General features: G+C 40.8%; 2 protein-coding genes across 3 annotated transcripts; both read left to right on the top strand.

The window, feature by feature from the left end:
* Positions 1–8,707: 8,707 nt before the first annotated feature.
* On the top strand, positions 8,708–13,319 carry LOC121639319. Its single transcript, XM_041984481.1, has 6 exons — positions 8,708–8,753; positions 8,897–9,229; positions 9,363–9,404; positions 9,491–9,598; positions 9,690–9,750; positions 13,238–13,319. The coding sequence occupies exons 1-6, from the start codon at positions 8,708–8,710 to the stop codon at positions 13,317–13,319; spliced, it is 672 nt and encodes a 223-aa protein (XP_041840415.1).
* A 7,115-nt stretch (positions 13,320–20,434) lies between these two features.
* LOC121639912 lies at positions 20,435–21,893 on the top strand. 2 transcript variants are annotated; one of them, XM_041985514.1, is made up of 6 exons: positions 20,435–20,535; positions 20,665–21,006; positions 21,127–21,165; positions 21,246–21,356; positions 21,461–21,495; positions 21,613–21,678. In XM_041985514.1, exons 1-6 carry the CDS (start codon positions 20,490–20,492, stop codon positions 21,655–21,657), a joined length of 618 nt encoding a protein of 205 aa, XP_041841448.1. In that variant the 5' UTR covers positions 20,435–20,489; the 3' UTR covers positions 21,658–21,678. The 2 variants fall into 2 exon arrangements, with proteins under 2 accessions (XP_041841448.1, XP_041841447.1); XM_041985513.1 differs by having other exon boundaries at positions 21,461–21,893.
* Positions 21,894–23,832: the final 1,939 nt, after the last annotated feature.

Below are 23,832 nucleotides of genomic sequence, written 5' to 3'. Positions count from 1 at the left end.
AATATCCGTATATGTACCTTAATGCGTGTTCTCTCATACATAAAACGCGAGTATTTATATGTATCGTGTATGGTGCGGCTGTGCGTCCTGACGGTGTTCGACCGGCTGCGTGCGCTGCTGATATTACGAGCTGGATTACAATTAACAGTGAAGGCGTGAAATAGAAAGAGAGTGAAAAGTGAGAGTGGTTGTGTGTAAGAGTAAAACAAAACAGAAAAAAAATACATCGATCTAGGTGTAGAGGCTGTGGTGAGGACGAGCGGTGTGTTCTACTGTCAGTGATCTATAATGGCGAGTTAAGAGTGATCATTGTGAGAGATTGACTTACAGCACCTGGGATCAGAATAGCCACGGCGTGATGTTGGGGTCCCGGTAGAGCTGGCCGTCAATAAATAATTTGTCCACTGCGATGACTGCTCGGGATCCTTCCGTGATGAATTTTCGTCTAATCGGGAAAAGGATTCTTCTCTGGTCAAGAATTTCCTTTGGAAACTGGTCGTTTACTCCAAAGTTGGTTCCCCTTAGTTCTCGGCCCTGTCGTTTAACTCTTTCCTTTTGCTTAAAATCCTCGAACTTTGCAACAATAGGCCGCGGTCTTTGGGCTCCGGGTTTCTTTCCTCCCAGACGATGGACTCTGTGAAACTGTATATCATTTGTAACTTCTGCAGGGAGTTTAAGTTTGGTGGATATAAAGCTTCTTACAGTGGCTTCAGGGTCCTCATCCGTCTGTTCTGGGATTCCCATAAACACCAGATTGTCCCGCATACTCCTGGCCTGTAGGTCTATTACCGTTTCTTTTATTTTTCTATTTTCTACTGTGAGTCGGGTCACTCCCTCCGTGAGGGATTTCACCGACTCCCTAAGGTTGACATTCTCTGTCGCTAGCGCCTCCACCTGCTTCTGGCTAAACTCCAGCGATTCTCGGACGGCCTGGAATTCTCGGTGGAGAATCTCCAACAAGCTCAGACGGGCGTCCAAGCTGGAGAGCTTGTTATCTATTGATATTAATACATCCGTTGAGTCTTTGCTCGGAGGAGAGATGGATCCAGGTGATTCCTCATCGCGCTGTCGCTTCGCCGCTGAAGAGGTGGACGGAGTCGAAGTTTTGTTTGACTTCCCCATAACTATTAATTCGTAGCACTGATCTATGTAACTGGTCAGGCTAGCCAAATCCTCCCCGCTGTGCTCCAGAGTATCTCTTAATAAGTTCCTTTTTCCTTCTTTAGAAAAAACAATGTTTTTACAGGGTTAGTGAATTGGCGATGGTACAGAATTGAATAAATAAATTTGTTATTTAGCGCCTTGTCTCAGTCTGCCGTCTCTCACTCACCAGTGTCACTTACCTCATGACGTCACTTACCTGCGACACCCCCGTCACTTACCTGCGACACCCCTCACTTACCTGTGTTCACTGTCTCCTTTTTGGGTTATATCTTTGAGGGCGGGCAGGTCAGACCCGTAGAAAGTCCGAGTGGTCGCCGAGTGGCCGACCCCCACGACAGTTAAACAACTACAGCGCTTCCTGGATTTTGCGAACTTTTACTGTCGTTTTATTCAGGACTATAGCCACATAGCGGCCCCTCTAACACGTTTGACATCCCCAGCTACTCCCTTTTTCTGGTCAGAGGAGGCAGCTCAGGCTTTTTCACTCTTGAAGACGCGTTTTACTTCATCTCCAGTTCTCCGTCACCCAGACCCTGCTCGCCAGTTTGTGGTGGAAGTAGACGCTTCTGATGTGGGGGTCGGAGTGGTATTATCTCAGCTGTTTTCCGACACACATAAGCTCCATCCCTGTGCCTTTTTCTCCCGACGCCTTACTCCAGCCGAACGCAATTATCATGTCGGTGATTGGGAGCTTCTAGCCATAAAGCTGGCTCTGGAAGAATGGCGACATTGGCTCGAAGGGACCAGCTTGCTGTTTCTCATTTGGACAGACCATAAAAACTTGGTGTATTTACAGTCCACTAAACAGTTGAATCCCCGGCAAGCGCGATGGTCCCTTGCCTACAACCGATTCAACTTTACTCTGTCATATAGACCAGGATCCAAGAACCTGAAACCGGACTCACTCTACCGTCAGTTCCTACCTGACGATTCGGCACCCGCCAACGCCATACTGCCCCCATTCTGTGTTGTTGCTGCTGTCACCTGCGAGATAGAGGATAGGGTCAAGGATGCCCAACGGCAACAACCGGACCCTGGTACAGGACCTCCAGACCGACTTTTTGTGCCTGATGATGTTTGTTCCCAGTTTCTGCAATGGGGTCACACATCCCATCTGGCCTGCCATCCTGGGGCGGTGCGCACTCTCTCTCTGCTGCAACGCAGATATATATATATATTTATATATATATTCATATATGAGTGCTAGGCACATTAACGCGTTAATCGCTTATTAACGCAATGATTAATTAACACCATTAATATTTTTAATCATCGCATTAAGTTTTTTGCTGGCCACTGGTTTTGACCAGAAAAACTTCGTGGCCATGTCTCCCTTCCCTGCTGAAGCGGTGCATCTGATGTAATCAGGAGAGAGCGGGTTTATTAACATGAAGAGACGTTTTCTGGCCGGAACTCAAGAAAGAAGAAGAAGAGCCAAACGCATGCATATGGCAGAACGTTGTGATTTTTGGACTTTGTGTACCTGGTCTTTGAATTTGTTTGTTGTTTTAACTGTGTTTGGTGGTCATAGAAATGATTTTGCTGAGCTGGTAGCTGAGATTCTGGACTTTCTGTGGATATCACACATGTTTATAGTTACATTTACAGACCTGACACTACACCCGGAAACGAGATGTTAACCCCTTAACTGAAGGTGCATGGATGGAAGTTATTGTGCATATTGTGAATATTTCTCTCTCCTCACCATCTAGAAGCTGTGAGATTCTAATCCTGCTTTCTGTCTGTTCACCTGATGCTGATATTCATCACATATTGTTCCTTCTGTGTTTAGAAGGAAGCAACTTCACAGCTTTAAATTCATCCTTTTGACCTTTTACCTTTTAGTTAGTAAATCCTGAACAATTTATCCTTCTCTGTCATAAATATTTGATTTTATAAATATATATGAAGAAATAATTTAATTGTTGCTGTTTAAAGAGAAAACTGCTGTTAAACCTGTTTATGTGTTTAGTGCAGGGGTCTGCAGCCTTTCCAATCCTAAGAGCCATTTTTCCCTCAGCCAGCTAAATAAAACTCCTTTAGAGACGCAAATGTTACGAGACTTTTCAAAAAGGCAATTTAAAATATATTTTTAATGAAGAGCCACCATAGGATATTTGTTATTTTTGAAGAATCACATTTTTATTACCATTTTTAGGTTTTAAAATAAAGAAAAACATAAAAGAGGATAAACAGACTTTCTTCTAAGGGACACAGATATTTGTGGAAAATGATGTAAAGTAAAAGAAAAAAAGTCCCTGGTTTCCAATCTAATGACAAGAAAGATAAAAAAAATACTTTAGCCACGTATTTAGAGGCATTGTGGAAGGTCCAGAGAGCCACTAGCACCTCCAGAGTCGCAGGTTGGAGACCCCTGAGTTAGTGTTGGTAAATCAAAATTTACTGCATTTTCTTTATTTAGCTGTAGGCCTTCTTTTAAAGGAAAGAGACATTTTGCACATAACAATGTATGTATGAAATGTGCTGTATAAATAAACTTGTCTTGTCTTGCCTTACAGAACCCTGACTGATGAGCTGAACTACCCTACAGTTGCCTCAACAAGGAAGAAGAAGAGAGCTGGAGCCAAATGTTGTTTATGCTGCCACCAGATAGACAGAATGAGGAAACCAAACCAGAGCTCAGTGTTAAACTGATGCTTTGACTTCTGGGCGCGGTTGCTGATATTATGTGTCAGATAATGTCAGTGCTTTTTTGTCTTCAGACTGTAGTTTTTCTCTGAAGAACAAAAAGGGCTGTTAATGTCAGGGAGTGTGGAACACATCCCTTGTTTGACAGAAAGTTTAGTCTGAGGACGGCTGAGGTAAAGCATGAAGCTTGTCTGCTTGAAATAAAACCTGACGTAAATCAGTGGCCTCTGTCTGACTTTCTCATGTTAAATTTGTCATGTTGTTTATTTGTGGAGATGTTTCTAAAAAATATCCGAGCTGAAAATGGAGGACTTCTGTTCATCTGACACCCCAGACCCCAGGTGTGTAAAGTATGTGGTTTATTTCCAGAACATGTACTACTGTGTATTAGCATTACACTGGGGTTTTTACTCTAAGAAATAGAGTCATGACTGTGAATATTATATAAATACTTTAAGTATGTCATAAATACCATTAATATCATATAATTTCACAAGTTTACGCATTAATAGTTGGCCATTTTCTGCCAGCATTCTGTCCTTGCTGTTGCTATGGCAACAGTTTTACTTTTGTACTGGATGATGCCTTTAGATTTTTCATATTTCTGAAGAATAATGGTCTTCTCCTCCACGGTGAAGTAGCTGCTCTGCAGGATTTCTCCATGTATGCGATTGGTCAGATACTGCCCATTTTACGTGAGCATGCACTGATCCAGGTTGAATAACCCTGGGTTGAATTACCGAGTTGACAACCAGCTTCATAGTACCACTTATCCAAGTCCACCCAGGTAGCAGAGAGATATCCGTGTATGTTAACCACGCTTCATTCTACAGGCCTCAAGTCTATTTATAATCCCAGAAAATTTCAGGACCTGCTGAATCAGCAGAAGGAGCTGCATCATCAGGTACACAAGAGTAACATCATGCAGTCATTAGTGTTCAGACAGGTTCAGAAAGTGGAGGCAGAACTCCACAAGGAAAAAGTAAAAGCTCCAGGATCTGTCCAATTGACATTTTTTGTTTAAAAAAGACAGGGTGGACAAACCCTGAGTCTATTACCATGGTAACTGACTCTGTGAAGTAACCCTTCTCGCTATTCTCCAGTCGTAAATATCCAACATCACACACCGTGGACGTGCAGTGACTTCAAAAAGAAAGCATTGTGCTTTGCACTGTAAAACTTTTTTAAATATATTTGTAAATGGTTCTGCTGATCAGGCTTCTGGGAAGTTTAGTTTGAGGCCCAGCAACCATTTTCTGTTTTAGTCGCTGCTGGACCAGGATGTTGTGGCCATCCACTACATGACCTATGAGCTCACATTGTGTACTGTGGCCGTTTACCGTATTTCTAGATTTTGTGCGTACGCCTTGGTCAGAGTTGGACATGGAGGTAGGAACATTTTACTGTCTAGTTTGGTTTTCATAAATCCTAAAAGTTGATTATTTTTGGTGTACGCCGGTTTCTGTTCTTACGCCAGCTTGATAAATGAGGTCCCAGGTCACCAGTTGATCAGCCTCCCTCTTTTACTGGATTATAATGCTACTGACATCAGCACACACAACAAAATCCATAAATCTTCATATTTTTGTAAATACCTAAAATCTTCATGATGAAAAATATTTCACATTATCATTTATTTAATATGGTCCACATTCAGTTCCTTTGTAGCACCAATCATCTTTTATGCTGGGGCCCAACTTTTTCACTACAAAATGGTCCAGGGCCCATTCACATATTAATACTGTTTTGTCTTAATTGATGTCACTCTTTGTATTTAATGATCAATCCAAATCCAGCTAGAACCTTGTGAAATACGACATGATGAAAAAAATTACATAATATCACACAGTTGCTTTTTGTACGGCCAAAACTAAGGATCTGTGCAGTTTTTGAGTCTTTAAAAATGTCTTTTAAAACATCCACTAAATGGTCTGCAGCTCTCATGGAAACGTTGTTCTCTGCTAAGAAGCCAGCCAACTTTAACGCTGTTTACACTGCTGTCTCCAGCTGAGCGGTCTCCAGGGTCTTCTGCAACATTTTGCTATTGACATCTGTGCTGGGACAATTTTTCCTTATCTAGATGTTTTTTTAGACCCTATGTGATTCTTCAAAACAGTAAGATTCACCACTATGTGAACGACTGGACTCCTTAGTGCTTACACCAGTGACAGGTTTTAGCCACCCTGTAAATATGGAGGATTTTTCCAGTCTCGCCTGTATAACCGCTGGCCATATTGTTTTTTTTTAGAATCATCTCTGCTAGTACTGTGCTAGCTGCAAATTGTTACATATGCCAAACTAATTATTTACATTGTTCTTCCTTACGTATAACTCTATGCGTCATTATGGGATACGTGAGCATTTATTGGTTGTAAGAAGACGTATAAGCTGGAAACCATGAGCAGTCATCTGTGCCACAATAGTGTTTAATGAGGAAATAACTTAGCCACATAATGACAGAGCTAAATTATTGTACATTAGAGCATTTGTGGAATTATAAATTGTACATCATACGGAGTGTTAAATTATCGTACAAATACATTAATTAGCGTACAAATATGATAATTATCGTATGTCTGGTAACAATTCAACTGACTCAACTCAACTCAACTCAACTTTATTTATATAGCCCTTTAAAACAACCACAGCTGAAACAAAGTGCAGTACATAAATGGACAAAGCAACACATAAAGTACAAAAATCAACCAGGAAATAAATAATATCATGAAGTATAATAAAATAATTGTTCATTGTTTTAAAAATGGTTTTAAAACAATAAGCAATTTTAAAAGAGCAAATATAAACAAATCTAAGCAATAAGTAAAACAAACCACTGCACACTAAAACAGGAGCAGTCTCATACTGGGCTGAAAGCCAAAGAATAAAAATGGGTTTTAAGATAAGTTTTAAAAATAGACAATGAAGAAGCTTGTCTAATGTGGAGAGGGAGCTCATTCCACAGTTTTGGACCAGCGACTGAAAAAGCTCGATCCCCCCTGAGCTTCCGTTTGGACCTCGGTACGTCCAGGAGCAGCAGATCAGCTGACCTGAGGCACCGAGCAGGAGCGTAGGGGTGGAGTAGCTCCAAGAGGTAAGGAGGCGCCAGACCATTTAAAGATTTAAAAACAAATAAAAGAATCTTAAAATTAACTCTGTAGTGCACTGGCAGCCAGTGAAGTGAGGCCAGGATGGGGGTTATGTGCTCACTCTTACGTACTCCAGCTAGGAGGCGTGCAGCTGCATTTTGCACCAACTGGAGACGTGCGAGGGAGGACTGGCTAACCCCAAAATAAAGAGCATTACAATAATCCAGCCGAGATGTAATGAAGGCATGGATTACTGTTTCAATGTGTTGATTTTTAAGAAAAGGTTTGAGCTTAGCAAGCTGCCTGATGTGGAAAAAGCTGTACTTCACTACAGAGCTAATTTGACTATCCAGTTTAAAGTCGCTGTCCATCTTAAAACCCAAGTTTGAGACTGTTGGCTTTAAAAAACCTGCCAAAGGACCCAAATCAATGGTGCAGGGTTCACAAAGGCCACTGGGACCAAACACCATCACTTCAGTTTTTTCCTCATTAAGGAATAAAAAGTTTAGGGCCAACCAGGCTTTTATGTCTTTGAGACATGCCAGAAGAGGGGCAAGGGAGAAAGACTGTTTCTTTTTAAGGGGCATATATATATCTGACTGTCGTCAGCATAAAAGTGATAGGAGATGCCATGCCTTCTCAGGATTGAGCCCAGGGGCAGTAAATACAAAGAGAAGAGCAGAGGCCCTAAAATCGACCCCTGGGGAATCCCATAAGGAAGTGGAGCAGAGCTGGATTCAAAGTTTCCAGAGATCACACTCATGCTTCTGTCGGAGACATAAGACTTGAACCACTCCAATGCAGTACCACCAATGCCCACTAGGTGGCATAACCGAGTCACTAAAGTGTTGTGGTCCACAGTGTCAAAATCTGCTGTTAAATCTAATAAAATAAGAATACTATGTTCACCAGAGTCATTTGCTAAGAGGATGTCGTTAAACACTCCTAACAAAGCTGACTCGGTGCTTTGCAGAGTTTTAAAACCAGACTGGAACACCTCCAGGACATCATGATCATCTAAAAACAGCTTGAGTTGAGTGTGGACAACTTTTTCTAAGATTTTAGAAATAAAAGGCAGCCTCGAAATAGGTCTGAAATTGGCCAGCATGCTGCCATCAAGGCCAGGTTTTTTAAGTAAGGGCTGCACCACAGCATGTTTAAAACTCAACGGAACAACTCCAGATGACAAACTACTGTTAATAATGGCCAGAACTGCCTGCCCTAGACTAGGAAAACATTTTTTCAAGAAACCAGGAGGGACTGACCCACCAAGTGGTGGGAAGCTGCATTGCAACTAAGCTTCTCAATATAACGGTAAATATCTTGTGATGATATGATGGTTACTATATATAACTACCGACGTTTTATTCATTTTGATGCTTCATAACTACATTAGTTGGGTGAAGCCTGAACGTAACCTGCAGTGTGAACTCATGCTTGAATATGAAATCCCAGAAAGTCTAAATCAGTCCAGTGTTGGAGAAAAAGCAGCAGTCACACGTGTAGATGAGGAAATTAAAGCAATAATCATCTTTCTCTGTTGTGAGGGTAAACTTTGTTCTCAGTAAACACGATGCAACACAACATGAAGCTGTAGGAAAATTCTGCAATGGTTAATCTGACAATTTCCATCAACCTGAACAACATCCACTTGTGTGAACAGAGACATCAGGCGGAGCAGATGTTACAGAGAACAGGTTTTGTAGCCCTCGAGTCCTCTAACATGAACCTTTGAACACCACGCCCCCTCCTAATGAAACCCCGTCCTCAATATAAAGCGGTCTGAATGTGACAGAGTGATGCTCAGAATGAGGAAATTCATCTTAATAACAGTTTTACTTCTCTGCAGCCACAGTAAGAGCCGTGTTCTCAGCATTAAATACAACCATCTCTTTAATGCAGTAACTGTTCTTTCCCTGATTAACTTCCAGATAAATGTTGAAATAATTGCTGTAATCAGCTTAGAATGAATGTGTTTTCTCTGCTGCTTGTTTCAGGCTGGATCTGTGAGTCTCAGACTGTGGAGGTCCAGCAGGGTGAAGATGCCACTCTGCTGTGCTCCAACATTTCTACATCTCCAACCCAGACGGAGTGGTTCAGAGTGGTGAACAGAACCAAACCCAGCTGTATCTCTGCCATGTATGGAGCTGAAGGTGAAGCTTCACTCTGTGATGGATTAAAAGATGGAAAATTTGAGATGAGCGCCAACATGTCAACTGTCTTTCTGAGGATTAAACAAGTGGATTTCTCTGATTCTGGTCTGTATTTCTGTGGATTCTACGTAAAGGGACATATAGTCATTGTCAGTGTAGCAGAGTTAATGGTTCAAGGTAAGACTGTGTTCATGTTTGATATGTTAACCTTAGTTTTTCCTCATCAAATTAACTGAATATCTCAAAGTTATTGTTACAGGAGCCACAAAACCTTAAGAAATAAACATGAATAAAAATGTTTCATTTGCAGGTGAAAATGAATCCATTGATGGAGCCGATTTGAACTCAGAAAGTAAGGTTCCTCCTTCTTTCATCATTTCAGTATCAACCACATCTGAAGTGAGCAGATTTAAATGTTTGACTGTAAATATTTTGTAGAAGCTGATGGATCTACAGACATGATGAAGGTGATCCTGGGTGCTCTGACTGGTTTCCTCACTGTAACAGTCGTTGTTCTGGCCGTCAGAGTCTGGAGACTTCAGAAAGGTACGACTGGCTTATATTGTAGTACATCGTCATGGAAACGGATGGATAAATCCATGTTGAAGGAGTCAGTCATGTTTTATTTGTCTTATAGCTGCGAATGAGGAGGCACAGCCAGGAAGAAGTGACGTGAGAACATTTTATTTAACTAAACTGCGATCTGATTTTAAAGTTGTTTTTATTCAGCAAATTTTAACTCGTTTAAAATGTTTTTATACTTAAATTCCAGTTTTAGGGAATTTTCCTACTGTAATGTGAAAATAGTCATAATAACTCTTTAAATCCCCAAACGCTGATGTAATGTTCACATTTTAACCCTCAGCCCTCCTCAGGACATGTTGTCCAGTTTTCTCAAGTCTTCTTTTGTTTTACTCATTTCGGCTGTGTTGGAAATAGTGACTTGAATTTTCACAATAACTTCCTTTTTTAGACAAATTTTTAAAGTCCAGTTTTTTCTTTAATGTCATTGAATCTGTTGATGAATTTTCTACCCTCTGGTCACCTTCGTGTCTAAAAGTGTCCATGCAAAAAAACACTATAGAATCATCAATATATTATTTTATTTTTACATAAATTATTTAAACAACTTCTGTCCTGCTCTATATTTTATATTAGATATATTAGAAGTGATCACATGAAAGCCCTTTGAGGGATCAACCAGATTAAAAAAGCTCTATATAAATATAATTAATCTCCCATTTAACAAATCAACATTTTTTTTACATATTTATTGAAAAACTCATGGACGTTGTGTGACTAAATAATTGTGATTTTCAGAACAAGGACACAGATGATGTGAACTACGCAGCTCTAAGTTTCCAGGCCAAAGCCAGAGGAGGCAGCAGGCCTGCATCAGAGACACATCTGCAGCCACATGTTGTGTATGCTGCCACCAGATAGACTCAGGAAGCAGCTGGAGCTGCAGCTCAGAGTGGACTTCAGGCTTCTTCACATTCATCTGCTGACACGTTTCTGTTTGTGTGTCAAAGAGTCGCTGGTAGAAATAAAGTGAATGTTTCCTCATCCATCTGTCCACCTGGTTTCTGAGTACAGAAAGATCATGTTAGAGGTGTGATGGTAATTAACTCTGCCCACATGATCCTCACGGTCTTAGGCCTGGTACACACATCAGGATTTTCTTTAATCTGATGAGATTTTTCATCTAACACAAGACACATAACACATACTGTGTGTGGTGGCTCTGATAATATCAGCACAGGACAACACACACAAAAAGATGCTGTCCTGCAACCGATCTAAAATCTAGAAAAAAGAACCTTGGCAACAACTGGAAAAGACAAGACCCATCATGGAAGAGGATTTACAAGAGGAGGGAATGATGGAGGTCTTGGGACAGTGGGGGGCTCTGACTGGGGCTCTCCTCTACCACCGTCGGGGTGGGTCCGGGGTCATCTTCATGGTGAGGTGGCTTGGGTTTGTGCTCCGGCATTGCTGCTGATCACCCGGGTCTCTGGGCCGCCCTAGTCTGCCTCTAGCCTCCATGGAGACGTGGTCATATTTGCAGGATCACACTCATCTCTGATCACTCCTCATTCCTCACCCTCTGCATGCTGACACAGTTACTGAGTCATCCAGTGGGTTTTATACACTAGCTAGCATTATTTAGGGTGTTTTTATTAATTTATTTATGTTTTTAATGTGTGTGTTTCTTGTACTTTGATTGTTGTTGTGATACATCTTGTTACTGTTTTACGTTTTCAACCTGCTGATGACTGTCAGCTTAATTTACCTGTAAAAGTTGTAGGAAATTCTCTGTTGTGTTTCTGTACAGGTGTAGCAGCTGGTTGTTTGGTGTTGGGTTGGATTTAAGGTCGTTGCCTCTATCTACTCTATCTTTGTCTCCTCTTCCTTTTTCCCCACTTTCCTTTATACTTCCCTTCATTAGTGTCCTTTTTTCCGTCCAGTCCAGTCAGGTTCAACAAGATTACATAAATAATACCAAATAAATAAGATAAAACAATAATTTAAACAAAGAAATAAAAAATCATATTATCAATAGGAGCCTTATATCCACAAAGCTCCTCTTAGCAAATCAAATCTGTTCGGCACAACACAGCAGCCAGACCATCATTCTGCTGCTACCGTGCTGGAAAGTTAAAAAAAAAAGAGGTGTGATGGAGGAGGAGTCAGAGCTGACGCTTGTCAGACTTTTTCAAGAAGAGAGTCCAGAGGTCTGCTGTGGGAGGAGCAATACACACACCAGTGTGTGACAGGAAGAGAAAGCTCAGTGTGGTCTCAGTACATCTGAGGTAAACTTCACGGACCTCTAAAGTCAAAGATCTTTAAGAAAAGTTTAAAAAGATGACCAGGTTCAAATTGAAGCTGCAGGATTTACATATTTATGATTTATAATAAGTAAAAAAGCAGCAGGAAAGCCTGAGATGCACATGATGCCTTAAACTTTAGAGATAAAAAGCTAAAATAAAGAGGATGAGTCTTACATGTTCAATTCTTCACTAACATAAATATGTAATCGGCCAATCACATGACAGCATTTAGTCATGTAGACATGATAAAGAGAATTTAAATGACTTTGAACATGGCATGGTTGTTGGTATGAGTATTTACTGGGATTTAAACACACAACTATCTCTAGGGTTTACAGAGAATGGTCTGAAGAAGAGAAAATATCCAGTGAGCAGCAGTTGTCTGGACCAGAATGTCTCCACAGTCAGATTCGATAAAGTGGCTGGTGAGTTTATATTAAGATAGATTTGGGACGCTGACTGTGATACTCACCAATACTCACAATCTAATGACTTGCAGGTGGGGGGAGGTGTAGATCTACATCTCTGCACAGGAAGAGACAACACAGTGTGGTCTGATCACATCTGAAACCAGCAGGACTTCACTGGTAGTTGCCATGGGGATCAGTATGTTTAGTTTAATGCACTGGGACGTTTCCCAAAACTGGTCAAGACTTGCTCCAGAAAGGATGAACAATAAATTTAATCAGCGGAGGTCCAGCTGGGCAACAACATCATGCTGCTGTGCTCCAACATTCATTGTGGGCGGTGGAGGTGTGAAATATACATCTCTGCACAGGAAGAGAGCTGGTGTGCTGCTCAGACCACAGCACAGCATCTAAAATTAGCAGGACATCTCTGTTAGTGAGAAAAAGCAAACAAACAAAAACAAGTGATGGAGGCTGAACCACACAGAGACACTGGGTTTAGACCCGGGGGGAGTGATGACGAGCGGGGACGAAGAGTTTACTGCTGAAATGGAGGGGAAGTGATTTAAAAGAGAGTTTATCAAAATGAAGGAGGAACAGATCTTTTAGAGGGAAGTTGATAATAAAATAATACAAAGTTAATTATGAAGTGATCATTTTGCATGCATGTGTTTCAGGCTGCAGTCTGAAAAGTGCAACAACATCCTTGGATGTCTCTTAACAAATCAAGACAATGTAGCATAAAGGAGATGGACTGGGACATAACTTTAGCTGCTGCTTAGAGCAGCTGAACAGAATCATAATATAGTTAGAAGTTGAGGAATCATTTTAAAGTGCGATTATCTGCTGAACTTAAAGGTCACACGTCAACATTATTTATCAAGTTGGAACATCTTCTAAGTTTATCTGCAAGCACACTTTGATTGGTTTGTTCCACTTGTGTTTAGAAGGAGTGTTGTCACTGAGCAAGCCGTCCAGCTGATGCCCCAGCTCATCGCCCAGTTTAACCCTTCATCTGGAACTCCCTGAAATACAACCATTGAAAAAAAGTGTTATTGTTATGATGGAGGATAGTACAAGACTTTATTTTCTCTAAAATAACAGAAGTTATTCAGTAGTAGGTGGTTAGCACTAACAGTTTATAAATAATTTCCATCAGATCTCAGGGAAGTAGCTGGGATGTAGCCTGATGTTTGATGACTGGTGTGGAAGCTCAGTGTGGTGATTTCATGGACTAGCATGTAGAAGCTAGTCCATGTATGTCCAGTGAGGTGTGTAAATATGGTTCTTCACACAATAAGGGAATAAATGGAGTGCAAACTCTGCCCAACTGGCTAGCTGCTCAGTCACCTGGTGTCTGTTGTGTTTTTTGTCCTAACATCAGTGTGGTTTGAGGTATGCGTCTGTTTATGGTTAGTATAAAAAGTCTTTAAAATTTTCAACTGATATTATTAATATTTTCAGCTTATTTCCCTTAATTTGATGCATGGATGAAAACTACAGAAGCGTAGATTTCTTCCCAGAACATGGCTACAGACACATGTTGCTAGGTGACATGATGCCCCTCCTTCTGTAATTTTCCACTGTGGTATCAGATGAAACAAAAAAGAAAAAAGCTACAGAGAGTAGCCTTTACTTCTGCAATAAAACCACATGCAACAGAAGCTGTTTTCATACATCTATATTTACACTTTCGTTCTCTAATGGCTAAAGAGACTCATGCATTCATTTACTGGTACAGTCACATGATCAGTGCTAACAGTGGTTTATGTCCACTGTTTAGTTTATATGATTTTATTTTCTGTTACTCAGTGAGCAAATGTTGTATTCTTTACAAATGTTTGAGGAATGTATTGTACTGATCTGTTTCTGGTTTGAGAATGAACATAGATAAACAGCATTCCTTCATAAAGTGATAAATATCAGGTCATGTCTACAAGAAACATAAGTTTCTTCGAATCAGTATTTAACTAATATTTAATGAATTATAAATATGTTGTTAATTAATAGAAGAATTCTGGACAACTTATTTAGGTAAATACCAACATGACATAACAAACCAAATGTCCTTACAAGTCTTGTTGATTTTAGATACAAAACTATATTTTACACAGTTTATTAGAGAATCAGCCAACTGAGCATGCTCAGAATGATGTTTTCTTGTACTTTCATGTTTAATTTAGATTTTACCACCTACAGGCCCTTTATGACCATGTACCTGTTTGTGGGAAAATAATTAGGGAATAAAAAGATTTTTTTTTTATGTAAAATCTGACATACTGTAGTCAAGACTTTCAGTAGCATCCCAGCTGATACTGGAGTGTCTGTCCACAAGACCACGTTAAGGACTCTTAAAGATTAAACCTGCAAAAGAGCTTGCTGGGAACAAACATTTTTCATTACAGTAAACCAGTAGAACCAGTTACTGGATGGAGTTGGAGCAGAGTTAAATGAGACCAGGTCATGAGGGAGGCAAGGGACATTGAGTCCATAGAGGCCATATTCAGTGCCATCTTTGTTGAGGCAACTCACTTGAGCTGTAAGGTAAGGTAGTTGGTGCCTATTGTTGTAGTAACCTCCAAACCAGATGGTAGGACACTGGTGGTGAGGGACACTGTCAAGCTGAAGAAGGAGTCCTGTCAGGCCTTTGTAGCCTGTGGGTCTCTTGAGGTAGCCGAGAGGTGCCGGTAGGCCAGGTGGAATGTGGCTTTAGTGGTTGATGAGGCAAAAACTTGTGGAGTGAAGGTTGGGCTTCATCAGGGCTGCTCTTTGTCAGAGATTCTGTGCATAACTTTTATGGACAGAATTTCTCTGTGCAACATTGTAGGGGTCCAGTCTGGTGGACTCAGGATTGGATCTCTGCTTTATGCAGATGATATAGTCCTGTTTGCCTCATTGGGACATGATCTTCAACTATCACTGGAGTAGTTCTCAGCCAAGTGTCAAGCAGAAATACTGACAGAGTTACATAACTATTGATAACAGTGGTCTACATCCACTGTTTTAGTTCTTCTGATACTCAGGGAACAAAAATCATATTGTGTACAGATGTTTGAAAAATCTGTTGTAAAAATCTGTTCCTGATTTGAGAGTAAATAAAGATTAGTAACATTACTCCATCAGGTGATAGTTATTATGGATGGATGGATCCTGGATTAAATGGGCGGAGCAAGTACACATCTGGGAATTTGCGGCGTACTTGTCTAGATGCGTTCTTTAAAATGGAACAGTACTGGGGCCTCAAGTACGCATATTGAGAAAAGGTTCATGAGGGAACTGTATAAGAACAGCTGAAAGGTCCAATTTAAACCTGGAAAACAGGTTAACTGGTTTACTGACCAGGGAAGGAGCTGGAAACTAACATTTTCCACTGTGGTACACCAACAGGACCAATGACCTACAGGAGATGATTTAAATGAGAAATGAGGAAATAGTCATTGAAAGTAGATGGACAAAATTTATGGAAAATTTTCTCTCATCTGGTCTTCATTCATAATTAATATTAAAACACACAATTTTCCACCTTTACAATATATATAATATATATATATATATATATATATATATATATATATATATATATATATATATATATATATATATATATAATATATATAGTTGTGTTAACCAAATGACACAAAATCTGAACATTGACTCAAAGTTGTAGAAGCAAAACTTTTGCAAGTCCATTTCCGGCTCTCAACCGAGGCAGACGCTTTTTCTTCTCCCTCCCTCTCCCACTCTGCCCTGCTGCTACTGTCCTGTCGTCTATCTGAGCCTCTCTCTGCATCTCCTTCCAAAACTTAAATCTTGAGATATGGATCTGATCAGTTGGTCCCTAAATGCAATCGACCAAATTTATTCGAACCGGAAAACAGGCGTAGGGGAGCCTGCTTGCCCTGGCGGAACGTTTTCGGCTGGATATGTGATGGATTCCTGGGGAGTGTGGAAAGTCATGTGTCTGTCGATTCTTTCTGTCGAGGACGCTGAGGACATCTATACATTCGGATTCATGATAACTGGGTTTCTGCTGTTTGGAGCGGGCGGTTTCCTGGCATATCGCAAAATTCGGACACTGTCGGCAGTCACTGGCAAGCTGCCGGATTTCTGTGCTGGTGTGTGCCGAGCTACGAACAATCAGGCTGTGGCGGTACAGGAGCTGAATCGTAAACTGGAGGCTATTCCAGTTCTGGATGGCAAACTGGTTGCGATTTCTGGGCTTGTACGTGAGGTGGTCACCAACTTGGAGAAGTTGTCAGCTCGGCTGGATGGAAATTGACCCAAAATTCGGATGATTGGAGTCGCCAGTGGGACCACTGTAGAGACTCAAGGCAGACGAAACAGCTCTGGCCTGAACCAAAACAAATGCTGTTATCAAATTTGGCTCCCTGTGCTGGCCTTGAATGGCTGGTTGAAAGCTCCCTGGAATGTTTTGTTGATGGACGCTCAGTCCCCCACCCTCCCCTCACCCTCTTCACGGGCGATGGACTTCAACCTGGATCAGCCCTCAAGGATAATAATAATAATAATAATAATACATTTTATTTATAAAGGCGCCTTTCTCACACTCAAGGTCACCGTACAATAAAAACACAACAATGAATAAATCCAAATAAAATACAAGAAAAACATAAAACAGTGATTGCAACAATGTACATATTATAATGAGTAAGCCAGTTTAAACAGATGTGTTTTCAATTTGGATTTGAACAGATGAATAGAATCAGAGTTGCGGAGGTCAGGGGGGAGTGAGTTCCACAGATGAGGAGCAGAGCAGCTGAAAGCTCTACTCCCCATGGTGACAAGGCGAGCGGGGGTGAAGATGAGGTGAATTGCAGAGGTGGATCTGAGGGAACGGACTGGTTTGACAACACGGAGGAGATCAGAAAAATATGGAGGGGCGAGGTTGTGTATGGCCTTAAAGGTTAACAGCAAAATTTTATAGTGAATGCGATGGGTGATGGGGAGCCAGTGGAGCTGCTGTAAGATGGGGGTGATATGATGGATGGATGGGGTTCTAGTGATGATTCTGGCTGCTGCATTCTGTACCAGCTGAAGTTTATGAATTGATTTCTGGGGAAGACCAAACAGAAGGGAGTTGCAGTAATCCAAGCGTGATGTGACCAGGCTGTGTACAAGTATGGCGGTGGTGTGAGGGGTGAGAGAAGGGCGTAGGCGGTTGATATTGCGGAGATGGAAGTATGCGGACCGTGTTATGTTATTAATGTGTGATGTGAAAGAAAGAGTGCTGTCGAGGATGACACCCAGACTCTTTACCTGAGGGGAGGGAGAGATGGAAGAGTCATCAATGGGAATGCAGAAACTATCAGATTTAGAGAGGGTGGATTTGGTGCCAACTAGTAACATTTCGGTTTTACTACTGTTTAATTTGAGAAAGTTTGAAGTGAACCAGGACTTAATGTCATGAAGACAATCTGTGAGTGAGGTAGGTGGGAGAGTGGAGTTTGGCTTTGTGGAGAGATAGAGCTGGGTGTCATCCGCATAACAATGGAAATGTATGTGGTGTTTTCTAAAAATATAACCGAGGGGGAGGAGGTAGATGATGAACAACAGGGGCCCCAGGACTGAGCCCTGGGGCACACCTGTGGTGACTGGGAGTGACTGGGAATGGGATGATTTCAGCTGTACGAACTGAGTGCGGCCAGAAAGGTATGATTTGAACCAGTTAAGAGGGGTGTGGGTAATGCCAATAGAGGAGAGTCTAGTCAGAAGGATGGAGTGGGAAATAGTATCGAAGGCCGAACTCAGATCGAGAAGGATAAGAATGGATAATAAACCAGAGTCAGCTGCTAGAAGGAGATCATTGGTGACTTTTAGTAATGCTGTTTCAGTGCTGTGGAGTGGACGGAAACCAGATTGAAATTCTTCATATAGATTGTTAATGGATAGATGGGCTCGGAGTTGTGAGGAAACTATTTTTTCCAGTAGTTTTGAAATAAACGGCAGATTGGAGATGGGACGAAAGTTATTAAGGTTGTTAGGGTCCAAGCCGGGTTTTTTAAGTATTGGGGTGATGGCAGCAGTTTTTAACAATGGGGGGACCAGACCAGTGGTGAGGGAGGAGTGTATGATGCAAGTAATGAGCGGCGCTAGTGAGGAAGCAGATGCTTTTACTAGGAAGGTTGGGATGGGGTCTAGTCGACAGGTGGATGATTTTGATTTCCTTATTAATTCAGTGATGGCAGTGATAGGGGGGAGAGTAAATGCAGAAAGAGAGATGGAAGGAGGCAGAAGGGGAGGTAATGGAGAAGGATTATAAGAAACATTTGGAGCGAGATGTTGATGAATATTCTGGATTTTGGATGTGAAGAATGAGATTAGACTGTTACAGAAAGCAGATGAGGCCATGTGAGGTGGAAGGGAGTCAGGAGGTTGTGTAATTTTGTTCAAGAGAGAAAATAGAGCCTTTGTGTTACCTTCATTAGAATTAATTAAACTAGAATAATAGGTGGATTTGGCAAGTTTGCAGCAGTCCCTATAGTAAGTGATGTGGTTTTGATACATTTCCTGGTGGATAGTTAAACCAGTTTTCCTGTAGAGTCGCTCCAGTTGACGTCCTTTGGTTTTGAGTTTTCTGAGAGCAGGGGTAAACCAGGGTGAAGAGCAGTTGAAAGTGACTGATCTAGTTTTTAGAGGGGCCAAGTTATTGAGCAGATTCTGAAGACTGTTATTGTAATGTGAGACAAGATCATCAGGGCTAGAGAAACTGTCAGGGTGGGGTAGAGCGTTAATGGCAGTAGAGAGAGTGTCCAAGTTAATGTCCTTAATGTTACGGAAGGATATGTCACGTGAGCGCTTGTTTTTTGCAAGAACCAGACTGACAGAAAAAGAAATGATCATATGGTCAGAGAAGGGGAGCACATCAGTTTTGCAACCAGTGGGAATTAAACCTGAACAGCAAACTAAGTCAAGAATATGACCTTTTGAATGAGTTGGAGCAGTAATAAACTGCTGGAGACCAAAACTGTTAAGACAAGACATAAAATCCCTGGTGAGAATATTATTTACATTGTCCATATGGATGTTAAAATCTCCAAGAATTATTATGTTGGGCGATCGTGAGGAGAGATCAGCCAGAAATGCAGAGAAGTCATTTAAAAAGTCCTTATTGGGCTTGGGTGGACGGTAAACTGTAGCGATGAAGGTTGGAACAGGACCAGGCAGCAGTAGGACCATTGATTCAAACGAGGGAGCGGAAGGGGCAGAGACCTGTGAGACTCTCCACTTCTCACGGGCAAACAGCGCGAGACCACCTCCACGGCCGGAGTCACGTGGTTTGCAATAGTAAACAAACCCAGGCGGGTTAGCTCCATTTAGGCAAGTGTAGTCATTTGGCTGCTGCCAAGTTTCAGTCAAACATAAAAAAATGTCCCAAATGTGGGATGCCCCACTATCATCAGGTGGCAGAGACTGTGAGGGAGAACTGGGACAAAGTTCATATGCCCACTACTACGCACACACATACATGCACCACACTCAAGTACACAACTACAGATACATTCCCCCGTGATGCACTGCCTGGGCTGCTCCTTACCCCGCTCCTTCCACTCCCTGGCGGCGGGTCGACTGGACTGCGCTCGTGTCAGCTGCGTCCGGACTTGCTGTGATGGGAGGCCCCCCCCCCCACCCTCCACGTGTTTCTGATGTTGTGATTGTATGAGTTTTGTTCTTTATGTACTGAGGAGTGTTTTTGTATCTCAATAATGGGCCCTTAGGCCCAGTGTGGAGATGCCTTTTTTATCCTCTCCAGCTTCATCTTACTCCCCTAATGTTACCTTTCACCTATATCTAAGTCAAAGAGCGCTGTAGAAACGGCTGCTCCGTCAGTCTGCCTGTTCCTGTTGTGTTATATGTTGTTTTGTCTAGTCTTGGATGGGTTGTACTGAAAACATGAATTTCCCTGCAAGGGATTAATAAAGTATTTCTGATCTGATCTGATCTGATCTGAAGACAGTCATTTTGAGCATCTTAGAAATATACTTTAATATTTTATTAAATAACAAGCTGTGAAAGTATAATTTTACAGCAAGATTCAGCATTGGAACATGTTTTCCTGAAAGCACTAATGTGGCAGTTCAAGCAACAGAATCTCCGCCTCTTAACGCCTCTAAACCCTGAAAGCATCCTGACTGGGTTACAGTTCATTAGCGGACATCACTTTGCTGCAGTCAACACACCATGAAGACCTTCACCTTGATAACAGCTTCACTTCTCTGCAGCTTTAGTAAGTTCTAGCTCTGAATTATTCTCAACCATATTTATGTTCAATCCAGAACTATGTCAGCTATTAAAAGTTCATTCAAAGCTTCTTTTGTCTGATTGAAAATAAATAATAAGTTTGCTTTTGTTTCAGGTTGGGTCTCTGTCTCAGTTTCTGGGTCTCAGATCGTGGAGGTCCGTCCTGGTGAAGATGTCTCACTGTCGTGCTCCAACATGTCCAAACAAAGTTCGGTATTTTTCTGGTACAGACTGGTCAACACAACCAAGTTCAGTTGTATTTCTTTCATGTACAGTGTTCACAGCAAACCTGAATACTGCGATGGATTTAAAGATGGATCATTTGAAATGAACTTGGACATCTCTACTGTGTTTCTCAAAATCAAAAAGGTGGAAATATCTGATTCTGGACATTATTTCTGTGGATTTTATGGATCTGGACTCGTTAATCTCAGTGTGGTACATTTACATGTGAAAGGTAAGATTACAGTAAATGATCTCATTCTCTTTGTTCTTATTATTTCCATTAACAATAGAAATTAACTGACTTTAATCATTTTCTTGGTACTCAGACGCTTTTTTTCCATTTTATTAAAAGGCTCCCATGAACTAGATGACATCACCAGTGATTGTCAAAGTGAGATTTCTTTCATTATAACCACTAGTTATCCACATCTCAGCCCACCATTAACTCTGGATTAATGCATGTTGTCATAGAAAAGCTTGATGTAGAAACGAAGCTGCTGGGTGGGATTCTGGCTGGTCTGACTGTTTTCTTCATGACCATCATCATTGGTCTGGTTCTTCAAAACAAGAAACTTCAGAAAGGTATTTTTTTTCAAGAACCAGAGCTTACGTTAAATTAGATTGTATATGCAACAACTTTTTACCAATAAACCCTCAACTTATCTGACTTCTAATGTTTTGATTAGATGCAGAAGAAAAACCAAGTCCAGAGAGAAAAAAGGTAAATTCTCTTTTTTTATGCAATAACTGTGGCATGAATCATAATCCCATCTTCTGTGCCAGTAGTAGTTATTAAGTTGTAAATGTGATAAAAGTTGTTTTCATCCTGTGTGGAAAGAATCTGAGCTGTCCACTAACAGATGGGGAGGTCGATCGGTCGTAGTTCGTATAAAACAACCAGCTCATCACAGACCTTCACTCAACTTTTCTGAGGTTTTACTCATTTCTGCCTCCCATACATTATGAGGAATTCATGAACAGGGATGTAGTCAGATCAGACTCTGTTCTGCTCCCAGTTCCTGATTCTAAATACTTTATTTTCAGACTCTGAACCCTGCAGACCTGGACCCTGCAGACCTGATGTTCCTCTCAGAAACTATACGAAGGAGGAGGCCTGCAGAAGAGAGAGCAGTGGAGACTCATGTTATTTATACTGCCAGCACATAGACATAGTTTCTGGGCTGCAGAGGTGTAGATCTACATCTCTGCACAGGAAGAGACAGCACAGTGTGGTCTGATCACATCTGAAACCAGCAGGACTTCACTGGTAGTGAGAAAAGTCTGAAAAGAGTCAGTAAAATCTGACCTGGCCACTGTTGAATGATTAATTTCAGCCTCTGTATTGTTGCAGAATTGTTTTTAACATAAATGTAAAATAAATAACAGAATAATCCAGAACATGTGATGACAAACATCATCTGTATGAGTCTTTACTACAGGAAGACATCAGCACTGACCACAAACATCACATGAGTCCTTGTTGTGGAGATAAGAATAAAACTGCTGTAAAAACTCTCAGTCTCTTTGTTGATGTTTTATATGAACAATAATGAACCACAAAGTCTCCTGGAAAACATAAAGGAAGCTCTGAATTTTTCAGCAATTCATTTGTAAAGTAAACACAATAAAACAAGTGATGGAGGCTGAACCACACAGAGACAGTAATAAATGTTGTGTTGTTTGTGAGGAACATCAGTGGTTTAACCACTGTTCTGTTCATTAGCATAAAATATTTATTATTATTATTAATAAACAATTTTTTGTCTATTTGACAAATCTACTGTATTGTGACACAATGAATGTATCAATAATAACAGAAAGCCGCTTAGCTGCCTTTTCTGAACGTATTAGCTTATGTAGCTAACAATAAAGTAGCAAATGCTAATGTAGCTAAGCTACATGGCTACCCTCCTGTAAATTTCCACTGTCATGACAACTTTGTCAGTTAAAATAAAAAAAAGAAAAGAAACCACAGCGATTAGCCTTTAGCTCTGCCATGAAACCACATGAACGTAAAGCTCTTTCTACCAAACACATCTATATTTACACTTTAGCATTCTGTAATGGCTAAAGTTTCTCATGCATTCTAATATTGGTAGGATCACATGATGATTAGTAACACTGGTCTATATCCACTGTTTGGTTAACATGACTTTAATTTCTCTTTTTCAGGGAACAAAAGTCATATTGTGTACAGAAGTTTGAAGAATATGTTGTAAAGATCTGTGCATGGTGTGAGAGTAAATATAGATGAATAACATTACTCAATCAGGTGATAATTATTAGGCCCTGTCCACAAGAAAAAGGATATTTTGTTAAACACACTTATGTGTTTGCTTCACTCGTCCACATACAAATGAGGTTTATGGTCAGAATAGCTGAGATTTTTTTTACAGAGGTTTATATTAGAGAACATTATTTCTAAAGGCTGCCTGAAGTCCACACAAGTCACTTCTGATGGATTCTGGATTAAATACGCGGAGCAAGTACACACCTGGGAATTTGCAGCGTACTTGTTTGGATGCATTCTTTAACATGGAACAGTACTGGGGCCTCAACTGATGAAGTTTCACAAGTACACAAGAACACGGGTACACAAGTACACATATTGAGAAACAGTCCATGAGAGAACTGTATAGGAACAGCTGAAAGGACCAGTTTAAACCCGGAAAACAGGTTAACTGGTTTACTGACCAGGGAAGGTGCTGCAAACTAACATTGTCCACTGTGGTACACCAACAGGACCAATGACATCTGTAGGAGATGATTTAAACGAGATATGGGATAAAGTTCCTGAAGGTTGATAGACAAAATGTATAGAAATTTTACCCTTGTATTGGTCTCAATTCATACTTAATATTAAAACACACCATTTTCCACCTTTATAACAGTTATAATGACCAAATGAAATAAAATCCGAACATTGACTTAAAGTTGTAGAAGCAAAACTTTTGCAAGACGTTCATTTTGAGCGTCTTAGAAATATACTTTTATATTTTATTAACTGACAAGCTGTGAAATAAGAACAAGTATAATTTTAGAGCAACATTCAGCATTG

The sequence above is a fragment of the Melanotaenia boesemani genome, chromosome 5, assembly GCF_017639745.1.
Source record: "Melanotaenia boesemani isolate fMelBoe1 chromosome 5, fMelBoe1.pri, whole genome shotgun sequence".
In the NCBI taxonomy this organism is placed as follows: Eukaryota; Metazoa; Chordata; class Actinopteri; order Atheriniformes; family Melanotaeniidae; genus Melanotaenia; species Melanotaenia boesemani.
The sequence above is the reverse complement of the archived record's forward strand: the minus strand, read 5'-3'. Positions and strand labels throughout refer to the sequence as shown.